Consider the following 25,738-nt stretch of genomic DNA (forward strand, 5'->3'; position numbering starts at 1 on the left):
AACACAGGCAGGACCAAGGGCCTGTCCATCTCAGCCCTGCACACTACACAAGGGCCCAGAATCCTAAGAGGCAAACTGTCTCCAAATGCTAAGAGCAGAGTCCTGTAGGGTCAGCCCTGTGCCATGGCACCTCCCATGTTTCCAAAACCCTTCAAGACTCCCAAACTTCTGGCTTATCTGCCGAAGAGAGTGAATGTGGGGATTCATCTGTCACTTTGCAGATCAAAAGGCTGATGAAGCATCACTGCCTTTCTGCCTGTGACCCAGGAACCAGGCCAACAAAAGGATGAGCTCGTTTGCAGTTTGCAGGCAGGGTAGACATCTGCCTACAAGAGCCTGGAAAGAGCCAGGACTGTGACAAAACCCACCCTTTTCCTATGGTACCCCTCTCAAAATGAGGCACTGATGAAAAAGTAGGTGCTGCTGAGGCCAGGGCAATGCTGGGGGTGGAGGGAGGGTGAGGAGCACTAGTCCTCCACAAATGGAACCGCCAGTCTCAGGGCTTATGTTGGGCACAGGAAGAGACAGCATGGAGGGCAACTCAGGATTGTTCGCAAAGTCCACAATGCTTGGATGTGTCCCTATATTGGCACAGGGGGTAATTGTTGAAAGTAAGCTAATTAATGAAATCCTAGTGCTCCTGAACCTCCTTCAAAACTGAGAATGGAACAAATGCTTTGAGACTCCAGATGGTGCACTCTGGTGCCTCAACTACCTCTTGCTAAGCGGTGGCCCCAAAACCCAACCCAAACTAACGAAAACATGGAATCATACCTTGAAGTTCCCCTTTCATGACAGTGAAACTTTCACGGCAGGGCGTCTCACTTCCATGAGGAAATGTGCATATGCGGTGAACAGGCATGCTGCCTCCACCCCAGGAAGCCCAGCGCCTCCCGCACCCAGCCCCACCTGATACACGGCCTCCTGGATGCGAGCCTTGAGCTTGGCGCTCCCGGTCTTCATCCCGGACACCAGGACGGTGTCCCCTTGCTTGGCCACCTTCTCCATCTCTGATATATAGGAAGGAGGTGTGTAGGTAGACTCCAGGAATGGGAGGATTCTGGAAAAGCACATGTCCAAAGAACCTCACACATCCACTGTTTATCAGGACTCCTGGTAGGTACCAGGTGCTAAAATAAGAGGTGTTGCCCTAGTTGGTGCTGCTTAGAAATGTGTCCCTGAAACTTCCTATATCAGACTCGCCAACATCCTTATGAAAATTAAACATTCATGGACCCTGGTCCAGGTCTTAGTTTGCATGAAGCCTGGCAGTCTGCATTTTATCAAAATCTACATGTGATTATGATAAACACTGAAATTTGAGGATCACCCACTTAGTAGAAATGCTTCACTCTCACAGATGTGAAAGATGAGGCCCATGGAGACTAAGAAGCAGGCCCCAGACAACAGTTGGGGTGGTGTCAAAAATGCCCATCAGGCTCCCCAGGGCCACTTGCCATGTTCCGGTCCACCCCTGGGCTAGCTCCTGCCTCTAGGAAATGAGTCTCAATGACCCAAAGCATCAGGACTGGGAATCGTATCACATCTTATCCTTTTTAGGGTCAGGCTGTGGGGAAAAGCCCAGGTGGGGAGAGAAGTCGAGATGTGTGGGGTCTCCCCAGAGCGTTGTTTGGCAAGTATGGCTGGCTTAAGAAACCCTTTTGAAACAGTCTGTTATGTACAGCCTGTGATTTACAAATAAGCCCACCTTTCTGCCTGAACAAGAGCCATCCACTGAAGATGCTTTCCTTCTCCCCAAGGTCTGCTGGGTGCTGAACTGCACCATGATCTATCTCGTTGTCCTATCTTACTAGGTGTCATATGCTGAGTTTAATGAAAACGCAGTACATTGGTTCCAATACGCCTTAGAATCTGAGATTTCAGTTAGCTGTGGGCTCAGATATGGGGTGACTGGGAGCTCAGGGGCCTGTTGTAGCAGGAAACGGGCCTAGTGGATAGAAAAGTCCCAGGGACCAGCATTCTCTGAACATCTAGTATGCACCTGGCCCAGCAGGGGCTCTGAACATGGTCCATGTGCTGACCCACAGGGCCACCCTCAGAGGAAAGCTGATGCTCAGAGGGTCACATTCCTTCACTAAGACTCCAGGCAGGAAGTGACCAGGTCGGGACTAGAATCCAGACCTTTGACTGCCAAGCCCATGTCCCAGGCTTTATGAGACACCACCAATTCCAGAGCTCTTCCAGGTAACACATTGACGGTCCCAGTCCTGGGAAGATCTCTGGCCCAAGAAGGTGCCTAGGGGTGCAGGGTCAAGACATGAGGGTAACTGCCAGGGGACACTGTGAGCCAAGCCTGTGTGTGTCCTAGAGCCCTAAGCTAGACCTTTAAAGGGATAAATACTGGACTCTTAGCTCCCCACAAAATACTTACAAATTGCAAGGGGGTAAGAAAGTGACTTCATATTGGGGCCTTCGGCAGACACCCAACCCAAGTGATGACAGTGATGGGCCAACATCAACATCAGTGATGGACCAGCAAAATCGTAACACAACGCAATTAGAAGAATACAGAATCTCATCTTTTTTTATATTCCTGCCAAAGATGCAAAGCTCTGAGTCTAATTGGGAATGAACATTAGATAAACCCCAAATGAGAGACCTTCTACAAAATAACTGGACTGCAGTCTTCACACATGCCAAGGTCCATGAAACGGTTCCAGGCTGATAGAGACTAAGTGACAGTACAACATGGAGGGACTCTGGGCTGGGTTTTGCCACAAAGGATGGAACTGGAGTAATTGGTCAATTTGAATGAAGTATTGTATGCATCAGTGTTTATTTCCTAACTAGAGGCCAGATGCACGAAATTCGTGCAAGAGTAGGCCTTCCTTTCCCCAGCTGCCAGCACCGGCTTCCCTCTGGCACCCGGGACTTGGCTTTCCCTCTGGCCACCAGCAGGCACCCGGGACCCGGGCTTCCCTTGAAGCCCTGGCTTCGTCCGGAAGTTGTCTGGAAGGATGTCCAGAAGGACATCAGTCTAATTAGCATATTATGCTTTTATTATTATAGATTTTGGTGAGTAGGCTGTGGAGACGGAGGAAGCGCCCTTCGTGGTAGTAAATGCACATTAAAGTCCTCAGGGTGATGGGGCAACAGGCTGGCAAACCTGCTCTCCTAGGGCAGCAATTTTCATCCTTGTCATCTCATGGCACATAAACGAATTACTAAAATTCTGTGGCACATCAAAAATCATGTTATAATTTTTGCCAATTTGACAAAAAAGAGGTATAATTTTGATTCATTCACACCAGGTGGCTTTGTTGGGTTAGCTGTTGTCATTTTTTTACTTGATGATATAAGGGAACGTGCCCCTGACTAAACATTCACCTATTGCATGTTTTAAAAATTCCTGCGGCACACCGCTTAAAAATCGCTGATTCAGGGAAACCACCTTTTGTACTGTACTTGCAACTTTTCCATAGGCTGAAAATGGCTGCAATTTTTTTAAAAATTAAGTTTTCCTGCCCCCAGAGGGATTATACTCTTTTAAAACGTACTTGATAAAGCATGAGGCAATGCAGTATCACTGAGGTAAAGCCCAGGCCGGGGTCTTTGTCCCACTGGCCCACGGAGCCTGCGGGTGTGATGGACGCACACCCATGCTGTCCACAGGTGGTAGCCACTGACTGCACAGTGATGCGCACCACAGATGTAGCTACCTAAAGACCTGGGCTCCTCATTCTACCTAACATAAATGCAAACAGCCAGGATGAGGTGGTGGCTACTATACTCATAGTGAAGATTTATACAAATCTGAGTTCAAATTCTATCTACGCTATTTACTAATACGAGACAAATGGCTTCAAACTCTCAGTTTCTGTCTGAAAAGTGGAGAAAATGGTGGTATGTAAGCCCGCATAGCTATTGGGAGGAGTGATTGAGTCAAGATAGGTGAGGAATCCGTCTGTACTCTGGTGCTGGGAACACAGCCTCTTGCATCCGAGAATGTCCTCTTAGGTGGATCCTGTCTCCCCATTAACTGTCCCCCAATTGGAGGCTGCCCTCTGGGGACACACAGAACCCTTCCCTGTACCCCATTACCAGGGACAAGTTTTCTCTTCTACAGTTGGACACCCAGCTTCCTTGACAACTGCCCACAGAACACACCCAATGGGCTGCAAAAGCATCAAAATTTCCGCACAACTGTGTGGGCCAAAACTCTTTTTCCTAAGTCAGTCCAGGGGAATGTTGGCTGGTATACTGGCAATCGCCCCTCACTGACAGCGGCAATGACCACAATGAAAGCCCCCAGCCTGCTCAGAGCCAAGTGACACCCCCTTCCCGTTTCCCTTCATAGGAGAGGTAGTTCTCACCGTAGTGCATTGTGGGAGTCGGAGAAGTGGCTGGCCTCTGTGTCCTTCATGATTGTCCAGTCAAAGACCAGCCCAGCCAGGGTGCTGAATGTGTTCCCTATAAGAGCAGATGGGGGAGGGGTGGTAAACATGCTGGAGTTAACTTCCTGGGGCCAAGGGAAGGGAAAGTCCTCAGGCCCCTGCCAAGGAGGCATGAGGGCAGTGGGAAATTGAGGCTTAAAAGATCAGAGTTCCGAGGCTGTGAGGGGCTAAGCTGGGATGTGAACCCAGACCTGTCTCAGATGAACTCTGTGTGCTTCCCGCTGTACCTCCCCCCTTTGCTCATACAGGTTCAGTGTAGTGGGTAACACCATCACCCCTAGTGCCTATAAGCACTTTACAGTTTAGGCAGCAGCTCTTGAAACCTGATTTCTCCTACCACTTCCCTACACAGGGAAAGAAACTCCAGAGGAGAGGCAGATCCCCAACCTGCTGGCTGGCTTCAAATGGCTGGGGGATTCTTGTCTCTTCACCTTGACACTGAGACCCCTGGGCTCCAGGGAGGGGCGGATGGAAAGCCATGTGCAGCTGGCCTTGCTCTTGAAAAGTCTGAAGGTCCAAGCTCCTGGGCTCTATTCCTTCCTGCGCCATGCAGCACTAAACCCTTTACACGCTTCTTACCAAGTCCTTCAATCCCCTATCTTACTTTCACAGACCAGAAAACAGATAAGGTAGGCAACTTATTTGATGAATGAACACACAGAGGAAGGGAGGATTGGACAGATGCCCCCAGAACAGTTCTACCCCTTTCAAGGGACATCTGACACTGGCTAGAGATTTTTGGTTGTCATAACTTGGCGAGTTCCGCTGGCATCTAGTGGGTGGAGGCCAGGGATGCTGCTAAACATCCTATGAAGCATTAGACAGCCTTTTGTCATAAAGAATTATCTTCCCTTGAATGTCAATACTACCTATGCTGAGAAACCCCCATCTAGGAAACATTTTTAAAAAGCAGGGGGTTGCGGGGGGCCTAGAGTGGTCAGGGAAGATTTCAAAGACAAGGTGGGACTTGGTTTGAACTTGACATTTTAGAAGAGCCTTCATCTTAAAGGCATCTTGTGCCTAATTTGCTTTCTTCAACAGGGATCTTAACCTACATACTAGATTCAACAGGGTGATCACTTCAAGAGGTATATAAATATCTATTCACTATGCTGTACACCTGAAACTATTTTTAAACTTTTTAAAATCATTTTTCAATTTCAATTACAGTTGACATACATTATTATATTAGTTTCAGGTGTACACACCAGTGACTAAACATTACATAATTTACCATGTGATCATCCCAATAAATCTCACACCCATCTGACACTATACATAGTAATTACAATATTACTGACCATATCCCCTATGCTGTAATTTACATCTCTGTAACTGTTCTGTAACTACCAATATGTACTTCTTAAACCCTTTACCTCTTTCACCCATTTACCCAACCCCCCTCCAATCTGGCAACCACTAAAATGTTCTCTGTAGCCCTGACTGGTTTGGCTCAGGGGATAGAGCGTCGGCCTGCGGACTGAAAGGTCCCAGGTTCGATTCCGGTCAAGGGCATGTACCTTGGTTGCGGGCACATCCCCAGTAGGAAGTGTGCAGGAGGCAGCTGATAGATATTTCTCTCTCATCGATGTTTCTAACTCTCTATCCCTCTCCCTTCCTCTCTGCAAAAAACCAATAAAATATATATTAAAAAATAATAATAAATAAATAAATAAAATGTTCTCTGTATCTATGAGTCTGTTTCTGTTCTGCTTGTTCATTTATTTTTTTTAGGTTCAATTGTTGATAGATATGTAATTATCGCTATTTTATTGTTCATAATTTTTCTCTTGTTCCCCTTCCCTCCCCCCTCCCCATCCCCCTGCTTCTCCTTCTCCTTCTTCTTGAAAACCCTTTAACATTTATTGTAATACTGGTTTGGTGGTGATGAACTCCTTTAGCTCTTTCTTGTCTATGAAGCTCTTTATCTGTCCATCAATTCTAAATGATAGCTTTACTAGGTAGAATAACTTTGGTTATAGGTCGTTGCTTTTCATCACTTCAATATTTCTTGCCAATCCCTTCTGGCCTGCAAAGTTTCTGTTGAGAAATCAGTTGACAGCCTTATGGGGACTTCCTTGTAGGTAACTAACTGCTTTCTTTGCCCTTGATGCTTTTAAGATTCTTTGTATTTAACCTTTTATATTTTAACTAGTGGCCCGGTGCACGAAATTCGTGCATGGAGGGGGTGGGGGTTCCCTCAGCCCAGCCTGCACCCTCTCCAAGCGAACATCCCTCTCGCAATCTGGGACCACTGGCTCCTAACTGCTCACCTGCCTGCTTTCATGACCACCCCTAACTGCCTCTGCCTGCCTGCCTGCCTGATCGCCCCTAACTGCCCTCCCCTGCCAGCCTGATCTCAACCCCAACTGCCCTCCCCTGCCAGCCTGATCTTGCCCCCAACTGCCCTCCCCTGCTGGCCTGATCTTGCCCCCAACTGCCCTCCCTTGCCAGCCTGATCTCACCCCCAACTGCCCTCCTCTGCTGGCCAATTTGGTTCTGATTGGTCGGTTTCTATGCCAGTCAGCATCTCTGGGCCTATCAATGGGGCCTGATCAGAAAGGCATGGCTGATCAGCAGCCCCGGTGGAGGCATGGAGGGAAATGGAGGTGCAGCTGCTGGCCAGACTGGGAGAGAAAGAGAGAGGCAAGTGCTGATCAAAAGCTGCCACAGAGGTAACAGATCAGCCCCTACTTCTCTCTTCAGGCCTCTCTCTGGCCCTGATTAACAGCCCCCTCAGCAGTCAGTGCTGGGTCACTGAACCTGCAGCGGAAGCAGTCAGTGCTGGGTTGCCACAACAACCCAGTGCTGACTGCAGAACTGACTTCGTTGGTCGAGCCTGGGTCGTTACTGGTCGTTATGACCCAGGGTTTTTATATATATGAGGATTATGATGTGTCCTGGTGTGGGCCTCTTTGGGTTCATCCTGTGTTGCTTATCAAGGTGGTTGGGTGGCAGTGCTTTGATCTGGTCTGAAGCTGTCCACTGGGTGCACTGGCTCTGGGGCCTCCTGGGAGGTGCAGGCCAAGGTCAGGCATTGCCTGTGTTCTGTCCAGGGCCACCCAGCATGAGCTACAAGGCGATCTGTAGATGGCTGCTACTTGTGCTGGGATTGGAGGTGCCCAGGAGAGGCCAAGCTGTGAACCAAGGCCAGCTGCTGCTAGTGCCAGGCTTGGGGCCACTTAGAGAGGGATACAGGCTCACTGTGGGCAGGTGATACTTGCTTGAGAAATTTTAGAAAAATCTGAAGCATGAGCCAAAACAGGCAATTAGTATGGAAAGGCTGCTGGAAACAGCTTGGGTGGGCCTGAAAGTTGGGTGGGGTGGGGACTTGGGAAATCACGAGGGTGGAGCAAAGAGTGGCTCTGGCCTTTTGGCTCTGTGGGGGGGAAGGCTCATCAAAGGAACAATGGCTCTGCCAGCACTTCTGTCTGGAGAAATTTGCCCACCCCAGCTCTCATCCTAATGCTGGACAATTCAGTTCCTCCCCATTTGTCTCTGGTGCCTTTCAAATTGCTGCCTGAGTGCTGGAGCTCAGAGGTAGTGAATCTGACTAAGTCCATCTGCAGGCCCTTTATTTCATTTATTTATTTATTTTCATTTTCATCCCAGGGCATGCTTATTGATCTTAGAGAGAGGAGAAGGAGAGGAGAGAGAGAAACATCGATGTGAGAGAGAAACATCAATCAAGTTACCTACCTGTATACCCCGACTGGGGCTCAAACCTGCAACCTAGGTATATGCCCTGACTGGGAATAGAACCTGCAACCTTTCAGTGTATAGGACAATACTCCAACCAACTGAGCCACACTAGCCAGGGCTGTGCAGACCCTGACAAGCATGTCAAACTCATGGCCCACCTCAAGTTTGACATGCTTGCGAGGAACCTCCTGGGACTCCAGCAGCCTCCGCTTCCCTCAGCTTCAGTCCTTGCTGGTTTTTACCAGCACTGGAACCTGGGGTGGGGGGCTGGTATGGGGCTGGGACCCCCTCACTCTTCAGTGGGGACCTCTGCAGCTGAGATATCCCTCTGGACTTTTATCCACCACATGTGGGTGTGGGACCAGCCCACTCCACATCTCTGCCCCTGACCAGCTTCGATGGGGCTTCTTCTCCAATTCTCTAGTGGCAGGACTTCCATTCAGCTTGATTTCAGGTGGTTCTGAATTATGACTATTCTGTAGTTTAGATGTAATTTTGATGTGATTGTGGGAGGAGGCAAGTATCCCATTTACCTACACTGTCATCTTGATCAGAAGTCAAATTTCATTTTTCAATTACAGTTTACATTCAATATTATTCTGTGTTAGTTTCAGGTGTACAACATAGTGGTTAGTCAATCATATACTTGACAAAATGATCCCCCTGATATTTCAAGTACCTCCAGGCACCATACACATTTATTAGAATATTATTGACTGTATTCCCTGTGCTGTAATTTCATTCCCATGACTATTTTGTAACTGCCAGTTTGTACTTATTAATCCCTTCCTTTTTTAGCTATGGTGCTCTGAGTGGCTTTGAGTCCATATTCTTCTAAATTCTTCCCATTCGACTAAGCCAAGCACAGGGCTGATTCTTCCTCAAACCCTGCCCACTGTACTAACTGTTGGGAACTTAGTCCAAGTTCCTCCTTTATCCTCTGCTCACTAGTTACACAGGTCAATTCTCGGCAGCAGAGCAGATGGAGAAGCCATGAGAGGTTGTGGGTGTATAAGAATGAGTCTTTATTGCAGAAACCAGTGGCCACATAGCCATTAGACAAAACAATTCTTCACTGCAAAGTCCATACAGGCAGGCAAGCTGGACTCTGGCTGGTAAATACATATCTTTCCCATAAAGTACCATCAATCTCTGTACCCACAGCTATTATCTGAGCAGCCGCATGCTGCCTCTAAACTTACCGCTTTACATCGTAGCAGTATCTTAGCTCTCTGGCTCAGAAACTTCTCCTGTCTCTCCTGCCCAGCACACTGGCTGGTCTCTATAGCCTCACATAATAACTACTTCTAAGCTTCACTTTCCTAGCACACTGGCTGATTAACATGGTGGCTATATCTGAGCTCTCTGTGAGTTCTTAGCCTTACATCATAGCAGTATCAGCTCTCAGCTCCATCTGAGCTCTCCATCTGAGCTCTCAGCACACATAGAAGCTACATTCTCTGTGCCTTCCGCCTCTGCTTCTCCACACACTCCTCTCCCAGCTGCGCGCGCGCTCTCTCTCTCTCTCTCTCTCTCTCTCTCTCTCTCTCTCTCCAGCAGACTCCTAGTCAGTAACCTGTATATTACTCCAGAGACAAAGAAGGCTAGTTGCCAACAGTTACATCAATCATTTGGGTTACAGAAGGGCACAGCATACTGTGAGATCACTGTGGCCTTGCAGCTGTTCATGGTATCTTGGCCTTGGGCACCCTGATTAGTCTCATACTCAGAGCGGCCTTGGCCATTCCGATGTATTGACAACAAGGCCTCTGTGCTCCCATTGGCCTTGACTATCCAGTATGTCAACTGTAATTGAGAAATAATTTAATAAATAAATTAATTAAATTTAATTTAAAAAGAAAAGAAAAATAATCTAACCTACAAAATTTCCCTTTGTTCCTTTACCACAAGGTCAAGCTATAGTGAAGATAGTCTGACTACTGCCAGAACAGATCTAAGAACAATTCAGTATTCGATTCTGATAAAGTGAAGAAGGATAGTACATGGGGACAGCAGTATAAATGTGTTCCAGTCTCTCTCTCTCTCTCTCTCTCTCTCTCTCACTCTCTCTCTCTCTCTCTCTCTCTCTCTCTCTCTCTCTCTCTCTCTCACACACACACACACACACACACACACACACACACACACACACAAGCAAACACACACACAATCTGCCATCTGGACCAGGAAGTCATACCATCACTCAAAGCCAAGCAAGGAGAATGCCTCCCACTGTTTACAACCTAGTAACCCAGGAGCCTATCCCTGCTTCTCATCACTCAGATGTCACTTCCCAAAGAGGTGCCTTTACCAAACACAATCCCTATGTACATGCCTGGAGTCAGCCTCCAGGGGCTACAAAAGCTCTCACCTCACCGGCCCTACTACACAGACCAGTATACAGAGTGGTGATGGCCTCCCTGACACCAAGGGCCTGGGGTCTACCTCCCAGGTAGTCCGGAACTCTTTAAGCCCCCTCCCCACCCCCATCACCAATCTCAATTCCCTGGCTGGAGCAGCCTTCTGTGTGGAATGGTAGGGCTGGACATAGGGAAGAGAGAAACAGAGACTGCCAGGAGGATGTCCTCACCTTCAGAGTCCAGAGCCTGGATCTTCAGCTCCAGGGGCGAGTCCTCCAGGTAGAGTTCGCGGGTCGTGGAGACGATCTGAATGCCATGGATGAGGTCAACGATGGCATCACAGCGCAGGACCTGGCCTGTGGCTAAAGGGACAGGACCCAGGGGTCAGACGGAGTGCCAGGGCATGACTGCCACTCACCTCCAGGGCCTTGCAGGTCAGGTAGTCTTACACTTTGGCAAAGACTAGAGCAACCAACAAAACAAGCACCATAAAACAGGGCTGGAAGAACCAAATTAAGCCTCAGAAGGCAAGCAGCTGACCAGCACACGCCCTTCTGAAAGTCAGCATGGACTTTCAAAGAGTAAGCACTTCAGAGGCATGCTCACTGCCCACCGTGTGCCTTTCCAACATGAGCACCAGCATTTAAAGCTGTGTGCAGAACACTCCTCTAAGAAAACCTTGTTCTTTCAGGGCACAGTTATTACATTAGATGACAAGAGCTATAGTATGATGAGTGAGCATCCAAAAAGATAGTACTGTTCTGATATCTATCCCTACATTGAGATTAGGATTTCTGCCTGGTAGTGTTTATTGATCTACACTGGTGTTTTTACATAAGACTATCAGCTATACAGCAGAAGAAAAGGACTGTGTTCCCATGAGCACAGATGTTTTACTTGCTCCACAAATAAGACACATAAATGGCATTAGCTGGAGAACTCCCTAGTGCAAAAATAACAGCATGTGACTCAAAATCACTCTGACCATTCTCCAGGCACCCTGTGAAACTTCGTGTGCACTATTAATGTACTTTGTTAGAAATCAATACAGCCCCATATCAAAAACCTTAAAAATATTCATATGCTGTGAGACCCAGTAAAATTGGGAATCTATCATTAGCTGGAAGTGGCCTAACAGAACCCAAAATAATTCTCTGAATAAGAATTTTTACTTTTCTATGTAACACTGAAATAAACATCTAAACACAACATAAATGTCAAATGTAAGGAATGATTACAGGACAACTTTCTGTTAAGAATATAACTCAGCCATTAAAAATAATTCTATAATGAGATGAAAAACTGTTCATATCATGTTAGGTGGAAGAAAAGCAGGACAGAAAATTATATTATTTTCTAAGCATTTTACAACCATAATATGGTAAATTAAATATGGGGAAGTGAAAGGATTACAACAACTTTCTTCATTTTGATCCAATACCCATTACGAGTTATTTGCATAATAAATACTAATTTAGAAATGAAAGCCAGCCTCCATGACAAGGAAAACTGTACAAAGTGCTGGCAGGAGGGACCAGGGTGATGATGTTGCTTGCTCAGTGTCCCTATCCTGCCTGGGTGTCCTCTGACCCAACAGAAGAAATAGAAAGCACTGCCATGGATTCTGGTGGCACCTATGGCTGGGCTTTCAGTGGGATGTTTGCCACATGGTTTCCCCCAGGGACCACACAGGACACTCAAAGCCCTTACTGATGTCCTCTGCAAAGATGATGCTGGTCAGGCGGGCAGGCTGGGACAGACGGGCTTGCACCACCGCCTTCTGGGAGCACTGCTGCTCATCCGGGCCCAGCGGCTCGATGCTGGCCACCTCTGGCCGGGTCGATGACCTGTGGTAAGAAGACAAAAATTTGCTCTCTGAAGCCATCCCACAAGGCACAGCTGGGAGCAGAAGCCAAAGCCATGGCTCCCCATCTGAGGCTCTGTCACAGACTCAAACACAGAATAAAAGTGGGTAGTCTCCACAAACTTCAAATCCAGAGGAGAAACAGGGCCCAGCCAAGACCCCTCTGATAGGAGGGGGACAACTTGTGGATATGGAACCTCTGCACACACACCCATGCTGAAATAACCCAGCAGGAGACCAAAGACTTGGAAGCCACCTCAATGTTCACTAGATAGGCACCTTATGAGACTATTGTATGGGCTTGAAAGTAATTCTACACCAGGAGGAAAACTGCCTATGGTCTCCGGTGAAGAAAAGACACGGTGTATCTCTCATGACCTCTATGCCAGGCCTAGCACACAGCAGGCTCCAACATTAGCTTCCATCCCCCAGAAAATTCTACCAAAGCTGAAGATGACCACAATGACTTCAGGCCCCCATGTGATGGAGCCAACATCATGTCGATGTTAAGAAAGGCAGATCAACACACAAACAAATGAATCAGCCAAATCTGTGAGGTGGTTTCCCATGGAGAGACGGGCCTCCAGAATAAAAGGATGAAGGGACAGCATGACTCTGGGAGGTATCCAGGATCAGTGCCATGGTTTTTCACCTACAGCATGTGATACAACAGTTCCCAGTTGAGGTGAGATGGGAGCGAAGGATGCGAGCAGAGTGGACACACCACAAAGATCACAGGATGAGCACTACCCTTATAGCTGTCTGCAGACAGAGCTCAGGGAAGCCTCTCTAAAGTGGCCACTCATGACACCATGCAAACACTGGTGTATCAGGCAGGGGACCAGTCAGCCAAGGCCCTGAGGTTGAAAGCAGCTAGGTGTGCTCAAAGAATGAAAGGGCTCCAGAAGGTAAGAGGTGCTAAGCTCAAGGAGAATGGCAAGGGCTGAGGTCAGGGATTGAAGTAAAGGAGGTAGTGGGTTTTGAGGTCAAGGAGATGCCCAGGGTCTGAGGTCAAGGAGATGTCAGGGGCTTAGTCAAGTTGATGGCTGGGGGTTAGTTAGGTCAAAGAGACAGGAGGAGCTGAAGTCAAGAAGATGGGAGGTGATGAGGCCAGGAGGCATTGGAGGCCACAGTAAGGAGTTTCCATTTAGTCAAAGGGCAATGACAAGTCACTGGGGATCTTAACCCAGTGAACATTCTAATCTGATATACATTTATAGAGCAGAGAATAAGGTGCTGCCCTCAGTGAGCTGCTAGTGTGACTGAGGACCCAGGAAAGGGGAACCTACTGTGCAGAGAATTCGATGCTCCTTCCTAGGGCTACACTCAGCACAGCACCCAGTAGAGCCGGCACATTGTGTCTCTATTTCCTTCCCAGCCTCGGCTTAAACTCACTGATACATCAATGTCCTGGAATATTTAAAAGGAGACTTGTAAAAACTGCCTGGTGTTTAAAAGCAGTGATGTTAAACACACCCAAACAGACCTCTCCATGTTCTCCAGTTTGATGCCAAGTGTCTCTCCCAGAGCCAAGTCGGCACAGCAGTGGCTGCAAACACACCTAAGGGTGCTTCGATTGCACAGACATCACAGGCACGCGATCCACTGGCAAGGTCCTGGAAATACTCTGCAATAAACCTCACCCACAGTTAAGGAAAGAAGTCTAAGCCCCTGAGAAAATGCATCTGTGGTCCTCTCACTGAGAGACTTCAGAGACTGAGGGCATACAACAAAATGGACAAGAACATACAAGAGGTGAGAGAAGGTACTGTGGCAAAACGTTCACACCCATGCTGGAAACACACCCCATTTAATTGGCCATAGCTTTGGAACACTTAAGAGCATTTTCAAAGGACATTAAACCTTCCAAACGTGTGCACACACATGCATGTATGCACACACCACACTTACTGTGGGAACAAGACCAAATTAGAAACCTCACACAGATCAGAGGAGAAAAAAAAGATGGGCAAATAAGTGCAATGCAGATGCTGGACTGGATCTAGGAACAGAAAAAGAACTTTAGTGGAGAAAATGGTTATATCAAACAGCCTAGAGTTTAGTGAACTGTCATATACCAATGTCAGTTTCTTTATTTTGACAAGTGTCCCTGGTTATGGAAGATGTTAAAATTAGGGGAAGCTAGGTAAAGGGTTTACAGGAACTTGGTATTATCCTTGTAACTTTCCTGTAAATCTAAAATTACTCCAAATTTTAAAATTGTTTAAAAGACTAAGGAGAGAGGGATGAATAGGCAGAACATAGAGGATTTTTTAGGGAAATGAAACTACACTGTATGAGACTATAATATTACAAGGCAATACACATTTGTCCAAACCTATAGAATGCACAACATCAAGTACAAACTATAATATAAACTATGGACTATGGACAATAAATAATATGTCAGTGTAGGCTCTACAGTTGTAATAAATGCACCACTCTAGTGTGGGATATTGATAATGGGGGAGGCTGAGGGGAGGGGTGCTATATAGAAAATCCATAATTTGGCTCAATATTTTTATGAATGTGCAACAGTTCTGAAAAATAAAGTCTATTAGAAAAAAATAAAGACAATTCATCATTTCCTGCTTTTACAGAGAAACAACATGGTTTGTCTTGTTTAACGGCACCTGGGAGCTAGAGATCTGGCCTCCCAGTCAGTCTAGGATATAAATGCCACTCCCTCTCCAAGCCTTAATCTCAAGAACAAACTAGGGACACCTCTTTTCTCATTCTCTCACAGCAATGAGTTAATCTCAGAGTCCCAACAAATAAATCACTACTGATAAGAACAGAGCTATCCAGTTCCAGTTGAAGAGGCAAGAAGCCCTTCGTCCCGCATCCCTAGCCCTTCTTTGTCTGCTCCTGCCATGCCAGGCAGCCTTCTGAGCCTGGCAGGGAACACTGCACCTTTCATTGTGTGCCTACTGTTTGTAGGGCTTCATTAAGTACAAGCAGCCCTGTGTAGTAGAAATATGAGGTGAATCACATTTAAAATGTTCTAATTGACTTATAAAAAATGTAACAGTTAAAATTAATTTAATAGACTATTTTTAGAGCAGTTTTAGATTCACAGCAACATTGAGTGTAAAGTACACCGATTTCCCCTATGTGCCCTGCCTGCCATGTGCACGTCCCCCTTCCCGCGCCCCCCCCCCCCCCCCCCCCCCGCATCAACTTCCCCCATGAGGCGGTGTTATCTGTTACAGCTGAGGAACCTGCACAGGCACAAAATTGTCACCCAGAGTCCACAGTTCACACTGGGCTCATTTTTGGTGCTGTACACTCTATGGGTTTGGACAAGTATATAATGACATGTGTCCACCAGTGTGGTATCATACAAATCCTCTCTGTCAATTCATCCCTATTTTTTTTTTCAAAAGTCCCTATTGAGCCTTAGCTTGGCTCAGTGGATAGAGCGTTAGCCTGCAGACTGAAGGATCGCAGGTTTAATTCCAGCCAAGGGCACATGCCCGAGTTGTGGGCTCCATCCCCCACAGTAGGGGATGTGCAGGAGGCAGCCAAGCAATGATTCTCTCTCATCATTGATGTTTCTATCTCCCTATCTCTCTTCCTTCCTCTCTGAAATCAATAAAAAATATATATTTTTAAAAAGTCCCTATTGAAAAGCCATATTAAAGAAAAATAACAGGTGGAATTAAATTTTTTTAATCCTCACTCAAGGATATGCTTTTATTGATTTTTAGAGAGAAAGGAAGAGAGAGGGGAAGAGAGAGAGAGAGAGAGAGAGAGATCCATCAGTTACCTCCCATATATGCCCTGACCTGGGATTGAACCCACAACCTCAGCTCCAACCTGTTACATAGGCAGGGCAACTGATAAAATTAATTTTAATAATACATATTACTTAATCCAACATATCACAAATATTACGTGGCCCCAGCAGCATGTCAAGGACTCCCCAGAGTGGCAAGTGACTATGGGGCTGGACGGTCAGCTCTGAGGGCAGGCCTTCAGGTGGAGAGCCAGTCAGATACAGTACTCTTAATTCACCACTCCCGTGGGCATCTTCTGATCTCTGCCAAGGGCTGGTTGGGGGTAGCAAGTGCTGAACCCTCCTACAACCTCTTAAGAAAGGCTCTTTGCACTTAAGGCTGACACAGGACAGTAAGTGCAGCCCAGAGATAAGACAAAGCAGCGTGCCTTACTTCCAGCTGCCTGGGAAGAAAGCACCCACCCCATCCTCAGGCCTGCAGTGGTGGGCTGTCCCAGCCTGAAGACAGCCAGACCCATGCAGGGAAAGAGCCCACGCACAGGCCTAGAGCTGTCTGGAATCCCTGCTCCCACTCAACCTGGGCTGAGCTCAGTGCAATGGGAGCCAGACTAGTCCTCACAAGGCCTCTGGGAGGGCTGGAAACACTTCAGAATAAATGATAAAGTGCTGAGAAAAGTCAGTAACAGACATGGCAAACTACCAGGGTGTGAACAGCCACTCCTCCACCCCACTTTCACTTGGGAATTTTCTCTGGGCTCCAGGATGCTCCATCTGAAGCCAGAGGGGCTCATCCCAACCATCCACAGAGGGTTTGAGGCAGCCTAGGGTGGCGTTTCTGTTACCAGCAGAATGTTATTTTTAGTTATGACTCCTCCTAGGACATTCTGAAGCTATTTGCTTTGGCTGCACTTTAAAGAGGTACAAAGAACACAGATTCCAGCAATGATATGTCATCGGGCCTCACTGTCCCCCTCATGGTGTGGTTCCAGTGGATCCACACTGTAACCTGCCCCCACTGAAGCCTCATCTCCTACTCCAGTGGTCGGCAAACTGCGGCTCTGTTGACTAATGAGTTTGCCAACCACTGGGATAGGGGCTTAATCACAAGGAACAACAACAGCCTGTAATTATTGGAATGGAGAGTCTAGGTCAGTGGTCAGCAAACTCATTAGTCAACAGAGCCGCAGTTTGCCGACCACTGTCCTACTCCAACAGCCCAATTCACTTGGATGCAATAGCATGTTCTGTTAAAGAGCAGGTCCTGGCTCATATGGCTTTTCTACTGAGAGCAGGCTCCATTTTAAATTACCCACCACTCCTCACAAAGGATGTGTGCTGCTCCAGCTTGCACATATTTGGCTCATCCATGCACCTCTGCTGCTGGTGGGCATATCTGTCCCACCCTTCCCCACTCAACGACCCTCCCCAAGGCCTACAGAGAAGTGTTAAGGTCTTTCTCTGGGCCCCTGGTGTCTGGATCAGATCAACAGGTAACCAGTGGAATGAATAAAGAGGTTGCCCTCCCTAATGTGGTGGGAGTCACCCAGTCAGTTGAAGGCCTGCTGCTGAGTGGTAAGCAGCACTCTGTGATGGAACATGGCCTTGCTCAGCTCTCTGCCTACTGATATCTGCTGGAAGGTGAAGTTCTGAGACAGCAGGGTGCTGCCACTCACTAGCTGTGTGACCTTGAGCAAATGACTTAACCTCTTTAGATCTCCATTTACTCTTCTATACAATGGGAATAAAAACAGTACCTGGTGCAAAGGGATAGAGTGGTTTAGTACAATAACAAAGCTCTTATCACAGGGCCTTGCACACAGTAAGCTCTCAAGTTCAGAAAACAGGAGGAGGCTCCCAATAAGGGGCTTGTGGCCCTTCAGTATTTGACATGATTCTGAGCAGAAGAACTCTGTTTTTTAAAGAAATTAAGAAAATGTGGGGCCTTCCATATTGTGATCATTTATGCTTGACCCTGTCCATCCTCTTCTCTTAATGAAGCCTGACCCTGATCCCTGTTGTCAGGGCCCCAAGAATGGCCTCCTCAATGTCCTCACCCTACCATCCTCAGAGCCACAAGCAAAAATTCAGGCCCAAGAGAGGGTCCCTGGTTCAAGGTCACATTGTTGGAAAGAGCCTGAACTTCCAACTTCAAGTCTAACCTCTGCTGAGAAGTCTCTCCCTCCCTCTCAGCTTTCACACCTCCATGCTCCATTCCTTTGCTTATACTACTCCCTCCATTTCACATGCCCTTCTCACCCACCCTCATGTTGCCCAACTCTCATGGCTCATGGCAAATGGCAACTCTTCCATGGACCCATCTCTGATCCTCCTTACCTACCCTCCTCTCAGTTTCCACAGCACCACTGGTCCTCCTTGGGGCCCCTAATTTATTCATTCATTCATTGAATCCATATTTATTGGGTTATGTGTAATGTCCCAGGCACTGTTCTAAGCTGGGGATACAACAAAGTACTAATTATACATTAATCCTCACCTTCACAGAGCTTACATTTCAGTGGGAAGAGAACAAGAATAATCGAAATGAGTGAATATGGGATCTTAGAAAATAGGGCTATGGAAAGCATAAAGCAGGGTAGGGAAAGGTTATAATTTTCAGTAGCATGGTGAGAGCAAGCCTCGTGGAGAGGGTGACATGTGAGCAGAGACCCACATGTCTGTAAAGGAGCAGCAGGCGTGGGCTCTTGGACATCTGGAAGAAGAGTGTCTGGGGGAAATGCATCAGCGAGTTCAAAGGCCCCAATACAATGGCTTGGCAATAATGCTTTTCCCCATCCAACTTCCTTACACTGCAGGCAAGGACAGGGCCTGTGGCTTGTTCACTTCTTGCCCTACAGTACTAGCATATGATTTTGGCACATGTTTTTGTAGATGCCCTTTATCAGATTGTGAATTGATTCTCTTCTATTCCTAGTTTGCTGTAAATTTTTCTCATGAATGGTGTTGCTACTCTGCACCTATGGGGATTTTATGGCTTTTCCTCTTCATTCTGTTGATACGGTGAATTATACCCATTCCTTTGTTAATGTTAAATCAAACCTGCATTCCTGGGATTTACCCCAGTTGGTCATGATACATTATCCTTTTTTATATTTTCCTGGAATTGATGTGCTAGTATTTTGTTAAGGAATTTTATGCTTTTGGTCTATAGATTTCTTTTACAGGTAATGTATCTGTCTGGTTTGCAATCAGTGTAATGTTGGCTTTATAAAAATGATCTAGGACAGTGGTTGGCAAACTCATTAGTCAACAGAGCCAAATATCAACAGTACAACAATTGAAATTTCTTTTGAGAGCCAATTTTTTTAAACTTAAACTATATAGGTAGGTACATTGTTATTAACTTAATTAGGGTACTCCTAAGCTGGCCTTTGCTAAAAACTCAAGGGGCCAAAGAGCCACATGTGGCTCGCGAGCCGCCGAGTTTGCCGACCACTGTTCTAGGAAATGATCATTCCTTCTCTCCTTCTTGAAAGAGTTTATAAAGGACTTGTACTATCCTATATAATAAAGAGGTAATATGCAAGTTGGCCATCCCTCCAACACACAAGATGGCCACCCCCAAGTGGACACAAGATGGCTGCCACAAGATGGCCGGCAGGGAAGGGCAATTGTGGGCGATCAGGCCAGCAGGGGAGGGCAGTTGGGGGGGACCCAGGCCTGCAGGGGAGGGCAGTTGCAGGGGGAACCAGGCCAGCAGGCGAGGGCAGTTGGGGGGGTGAACAGGCCTGCAGGGAAGGGCAGTTGGGGGGGGAGGGACCAGGCCAGCAGGGGAGGGCAGTTGGGGGCGACCAGGCCAGCAGGGGAAGGCAGTTAGGGGTGACCAGGCCAGCAGGGGAGGGCAGTTAGGGGTGATCAGGCCTGCAGGGGAGGGAAGTTGGGGGTGACCAGGCCAGCAGGGGAGGACAGTTAGGGGTGACCAGACAGGCAGAGGAGGGCAGTTAGGGGTGACCAGGCTGGCATGGGAAGGCAGTTAGGGGTAATCGGGCTGGCAGGGGAGCAGTTAGGCGTCGATCAGGCTGGCAGGGGAGTGGTTAGGGGGTGATCAGGCTGGCAGGCAGAAGCAGTTAGGGGCAATCAGGTAGGCAGGCAGGGGAGCAGTTTGGAGCCAGCAGTCCTGGATTGTGAGAGGGATCCCAGATTGGAGAGGGTACAGGCTGGGCTGAGGGACACACACACACACACCATGCAGAAATTTCGTGCTCCGGGCCTCTAATTTCTTCATAAATGTTCAAAGAATTTACAGGTAAGGCCATCTGGAATTACGAGTTTCCTTTATGGGAAGGTTTGTAATTATAAACTTAACTTTACCAAATGTCCTAAATGGAAAAAAAAAGGCACCAAATGTCCTAAATGGGGGGCGGGGGGAGGCCTTTCCAAGTGTTTTCAGAACCAACCCCAAAGTGCTACACAGGAGGTGGGCCCAGGACACAACCTTACAGCTGGGAGACTGAGGCTCAGTGCCAGCCACACAGCGATGTCGCCTTCTTTCCTCTCATCATTCTCACTCACATCCCACCATGACCTCCACCCAGACCACAGCAGCTCCTTTCAAGCACCCCGCCCAGGGTATATCTGCCCTCTCTCACACACACAAACATCTAAACAGCTCAACGAACAGGTGAGTGAGGCCAATGCACACACATGGGTGTCATTCCTGTAGGGGACCTGTGCTTGGTTTGGGTGGCCCAGCCTCCACTCACCTCTTTCAGTAACAGTGCTCAGATTTTCTGTGGGTGCCATCTCTTCTCCACTCTCAGACCATGAGCCCCTCAGTACTCACACTGCTCTGGATACTAGGAAGCAGGTGCCCGGGGCCTGGGAATCAGCTGTGTGTTCCCCTGGTTTGCCAGGGTTCAGAACCAAGCATGTGCCCCACTAGACTTGCTTCTGGGGGCTGCAGGGCTGGAATTGTTTTCTTGCTACCCCAGGAGAGCACCTGGCTGAAGTCAAGACCTGAGGACTGAGAGACCAAGTCCTGCTGAGAAGCCCCTGCAACACAGATGCCCCAAACAAATTCTTCCTGGCCTTCAGGTTTATGAGCCAGAACAATATGCCATTGTTTTATTTAAGCTATTGTGGTTTGAGTTTCCTGTTACATACAGTCAGAAGAATCTAGACAAATGAAATACCCCTGACTGAATTCTGTTAAGGTTCGTTGCCTTATTTCATTCAAACTACTGGTACTATATTTTTTTTAAAGAAAAAACCTTTCATTTATTATGTGCTTATTATGTGTCAGTCACAGAATGAAACACATCACAAATATTTCATTTTAATTCTATTAAAACCCCATTTGGTACACAAGGAAACCTCTGCATAAGTACTCTGCCCACATTCATACTCCTAGAAAAATGCCTCAGTCCAGCCTGGCTCTAGACCCCTGGTCTGGACACTGTCCCACTCCCTTGTGCTGAAGACACAGATTATTCAAAATAAGGACAAAGGCCTCCCACCCCTGTCCACAGGGAGGGACCAGCTTCCAAACCTGGGCAGAAAATAGCCTTAACCTCTTCCTCAAACACCTCACACCCACATGTATCCTTGACACTGCTTTTCAAGTGGCACTAACTGTTCTAAAACCCTCTTGAAGGAACAAGGTAAACCAACTGTTAGCTGAGAAGTGCTGGCTCATTTCCTCTTGCCTCACAGGTCTGAGCTGGCTCTAGAGCCCGTGACCTGGTTTTAAAAGTGGCTCTGTCACTGTCTATGAGGCTCCTGGTCTCTGGCTCCCCATTTGTGCAGTGGAAGTCATTCCTACAAGTGTTAAGTTTTGTTTTTAGGATTACATGGGGAATAATATGCAAAGAGATTAGCAGAAAAAAACTGGTTCTGCTATTTTGGTTCCCTCTGCCACACCCCTCCTACAATATTCCAAGCCCCTGCCTCTGGCCACAGGGCAGCTGTCCCTCTGCCAGCCTTTCCCCACCTTTGGGCCTCAACTGTATGCTGCCCTCCTGAATCCAGTCACATCCAGGTAACCCTTATATCCTCTCCTTATTTTTTCGTTTGAATTGATTCTTCTTTATAGAAACAGTACTTTAAAGGAAACCTATATCAATTCTGTAAATAGAAAGCTGCTATCATTTGCCATACATCTGCAGTAACCATAAAAACAAAGGTAAGCCCTAACTGGTTTGGCTCAGTGGATAGAGCGTTGGCCTGTGGACTGAAGGGTCCCAGGTTCAATTCCGGTCAAGGGCATGTACCTTGATTGTGGGCACATCCCCAGTAGGTGGTGTGCAGGAGGCAGCTGATCAATGTTTCTCTCTCATCGATGTTTCTAACTCTCTATCCCTCTCCCTTCCTCTCTGTAAAAAAATCAATAAAATATATTTTTTAAAAAACAAACAAAACAAAAAAAAACAAAGGTAAGTCAAAACAATGTTACTAGATTCTGGGAAGGAGGAGTTGGGTGGGGAGGCACTGCTGCCTGCAAAGGTTCTGAGCCATCATCGTCCTGCTCCCTCTGAAGACAGACAAATATTAAAAGGTGTTAAGGAAAGTAGAATGGTGGTTGCAGGGGCTGGAAGGAAGGGGATGAGGAGTTGGTGGCTGATGAGTATAGAGTTTCAACTGGGCACTAATGAAAGAGTCCTGGAGATGGATGGCGGTGATGGCTGCACAACAGTATGAATGTATTTAATGCCACTGAACCGGTCACTTAAAAATGCTTAAGAAGTTAAATTTTATGCTATGTATATTTTACTGCAATTTTTTAAAGAAAAAATATAAACAACATATTGGAACCACAAATAAACGTTTATTTTGAGGAACTCTAAAGGACTGACACTGAATTTTGAAAGGGTAAAGCTTTCCCAATCTTAACGTCACATAAGGCCCTCGAATACACAGAATGTGTCTGGCGCTCTGGGAGGCACGCACAGGAGCTGAGCAGAGGATGGGGAGCCCCGGACAGGGAGGTTCGGGCCAGAAAACCATAGGGAGAAGAAAAAGTGAGAGCTGTGCCAAGGGGGAGAGGGTGGCAGTGGAAGTGACAGCCCACCCTCTATACACCTGCAGGTCCAGCACCTCCTGGGCAGAGTTAGGGCCTGCAGGCCGGAAGATGAGCAGAATGGGGAACCAAGAAATGAAGCAGGAAGTAAACAACCCGGGCACCAGGTCAACTGAAAGGAACACACACTTCAGGCACCTCCCTCTCTGGGTCTCATGAAGGGAGTTTAGCAAGGTCCCATCAGTCCTGCAGGAACTAAAGCTGCAGGCAGCCCACCAGGCCAGATGCAGAGGGGAGAGCAAGGCCCAGAGAACCAGTCCCAGGCTAATGCCACACAACTCCTGACACTGACCACCCACTTCCTGTCTCCTAACGATAGGCCACAAGGTCCCACAGGCCCGGCCCCTGCCAACCTCTCTAACCTCATCTCCTAACACCGCTCCCCTCACCAAATCTGCTTGTTTGTGCTCTTCCAACAAGCTCAGTAACTACCCCCCACCCCCAGGACCTCTGCACTTGCTGCTCCCTCCAGTTGGTCCCATTCAGGTTCCAGTTCAGTTCCAGAGGCTTCTCCTGGTTGCCCTCTACATAATCACACACATCTCCACAGCTCCACACAGCCCACTGCTCATGTCCTCAAAGACTCACCACTAGGAATGTGGCCTGTACTTCCTTAGTTTATGCTCCAGGAAAGCAGGGTCTCCTCTGCTTGTCAATTGTCACCCCTGGGACCTGGAGTGGTACCTGGCTCATATAGTCACAAATATTCATGACCTACCTGTTAAGTGAATCCCTAGCCCTCACCTGTGAAATATGGTTGTCATCAATGCTGCCCTAGGGCACTCGGGCAGGACAGCTCTTCACAGTGAGCACTGTCCTGGGACCTGCAGGCACGTGGCATCTCTGCCAAAAATAACACCAAATACGACCCCCAGTGAGAACACACAAACACAGTCTACCATTCCAAGACCCCTGCGGAAGCAAGGAGGAGTGAGACTGGTCTGAGTGTAAGGATGAACAGTGCCCACAAATAGGGTGTCAAGGGAAAAATATTTCAGACCAGGGGAACAGAAGCACAGGCCAAGGAAGGCCCAATGAATGGGTGCAAAAGTTGCAAACTGGTCAGCCTCCAGATGAATCAAGCCCACTTTTGTGTAAGCTTCCACACTGTAAATGTTTTATTTTAATGTCAGAGCCTGATTAGCCAGTCCCGTCAGGCCTACTGCCTCACCTGTCCAGCTTCCAACATGTGAACTACTCTGTTCTGCAGGCTGAGTCTGTGAACCCAGCAGAAGGTGCTGGAACTGGATGAGGTTCCAACTTGGCTCAGCATGTAGCGGGGTTTTGGAAGGAGCCAGAGGAAACCTTCACCTCACCTTCTCTCCCCAACTTCAGCCTGCAAAGTGCTGCAATGTGCTGTTACTTCTGCTGGGGGCAGGCAGAGGGACCCTGGGAAGTACATATCTCAGGGAAGTGATGGACTCTCAGATGCGGGTCAGCAAGAACAAAGGGACTGTGGGTCTTTCATGCCCACTGATTCTCAATGGGTCACCTGAGCTGCCTGGGACACGGCATACTCCAAGGACAAACTCCACTGTACAGGGCCCATGAAGCAGAAGGGGTCCCACTTGCCTCCCCAACAATCCTTACACTTATGGCTGAGAAGTGCCGGGCTGTGGTGAGAGGGTGCACCTAGTTCGGGACCAAGCCTGGCAAACACATCAGGCAGCTCCATGTTTCCAGCCGCCTGTGCACAGCTCGATTCAGTGCACACTGTGTATGCCCTGCCAGGTGCAAGATGCTTTTTACCATGCAGGCCCACCCCCTGCCCCTCAGCTGTGGGAAATACTGTTGCCCACAGTTTATACCCGCAACCCTGTCCAGTCAAACACCCTTGGTCATTAGGCTCCAACCAGAGGCCTGGGAGGCTGCACACACCCCTCCCCTCAGGAGCAGCCAATGGCTGATTGGGTAAAAAAAGTTCAAGCTTGGTTTCCCCCTCACCTCAAGAGAGGACAACCTGCATGCAAGTCAACTCCAGAGGGTCCCAGGGATCAGCCCAAGGCTAGACCTTCTCTGAGACCACATCCTCACTCATCTCCCCTTCCCTATTCCACTTCTCAGCAAAGAACCCTTTTAATAAGCCACACACACTAAATCCTTGTCTTGAGCTCTGCTTCTGGGAAACCAGACTAAGACACTCACTTTCTCCAAGCCAGGGCAGCCCACTGAAGAATCCAGAAATCCTGGGACTTCAACCGAAAGGAAAAGAATAAGCAGAAAATGTAACATCCACCTAGCAGAATAGTGCTCAGACACTGAATACCTAGGAAGATTTTGAAACAGCATAGAAAAGTACTTGGACTTTAATTTTAGCTGGTGGTTGGAAGAGAAAGAGGTTACCAAGTGGCCTAAATACCAGGTTTGAGCTAAGAGGGAAAAAATAATGATTAAAAGGAAACTGAAATAATGACTGATTGATTGTATTACAGTTGAAGAATTATGATATATTACTCTTTCCACAATTTTCCATATAATGTAATTTTTGTATAAAACATATTTTAAAAAAGGACCTAATGAAATATACTCTATGGAGCATTTTCAATCACACAACATATTTAAAAAGAATCAGGAACCACCCTAACCGGTTTGGCTCAGTGGATAGAGCGTCGGCCTGCAGACTGA

At 47.6% G+C, this 25,738-nt stretch overlaps 1 protein-coding gene across 3 annotated transcripts in view; it reads right to left on the reverse strand.

Annotated features, from left to right (window-relative positions):
* NUP210 (nucleoporin 210) overlaps positions 1-25,738 on the reverse strand; it is a gene marked incomplete at its 5' end in the record, with an annotated part of 129,619 nt that overhangs the window by 100,385 nt on the left and 3,496 nt on the right. For all 3 annotated transcript variants that reach the window (XM_080654584.1, XM_080654585.1, XM_080654583.1), the window contains 4 exons: positions 910-1,060; positions 4,335-4,431; positions 10,708-10,839; positions 12,188-12,324. In XM_080654584.1, the coding sequence (XP_080510710.1) occupies positions 910-1,060; positions 4,335-4,431; positions 10,708-10,839; positions 12,188-12,324 (517 nt within the window). The remainder of the gene's footprint in view (positions 1-909; positions 1,061-4,334; positions 4,432-10,707; positions 10,840-12,187; positions 12,325-25,738) is intronic.

The sequence above is a fragment of the Plecotus auritus genome (genome assembly GCF_963455305.1).
Source record: "Plecotus auritus genome assembly, chromosome: 2".
Classification (NCBI taxonomy): Eukaryota; Metazoa; Chordata; class Mammalia; order Chiroptera; family Vespertilionidae; genus Plecotus; species Plecotus auritus.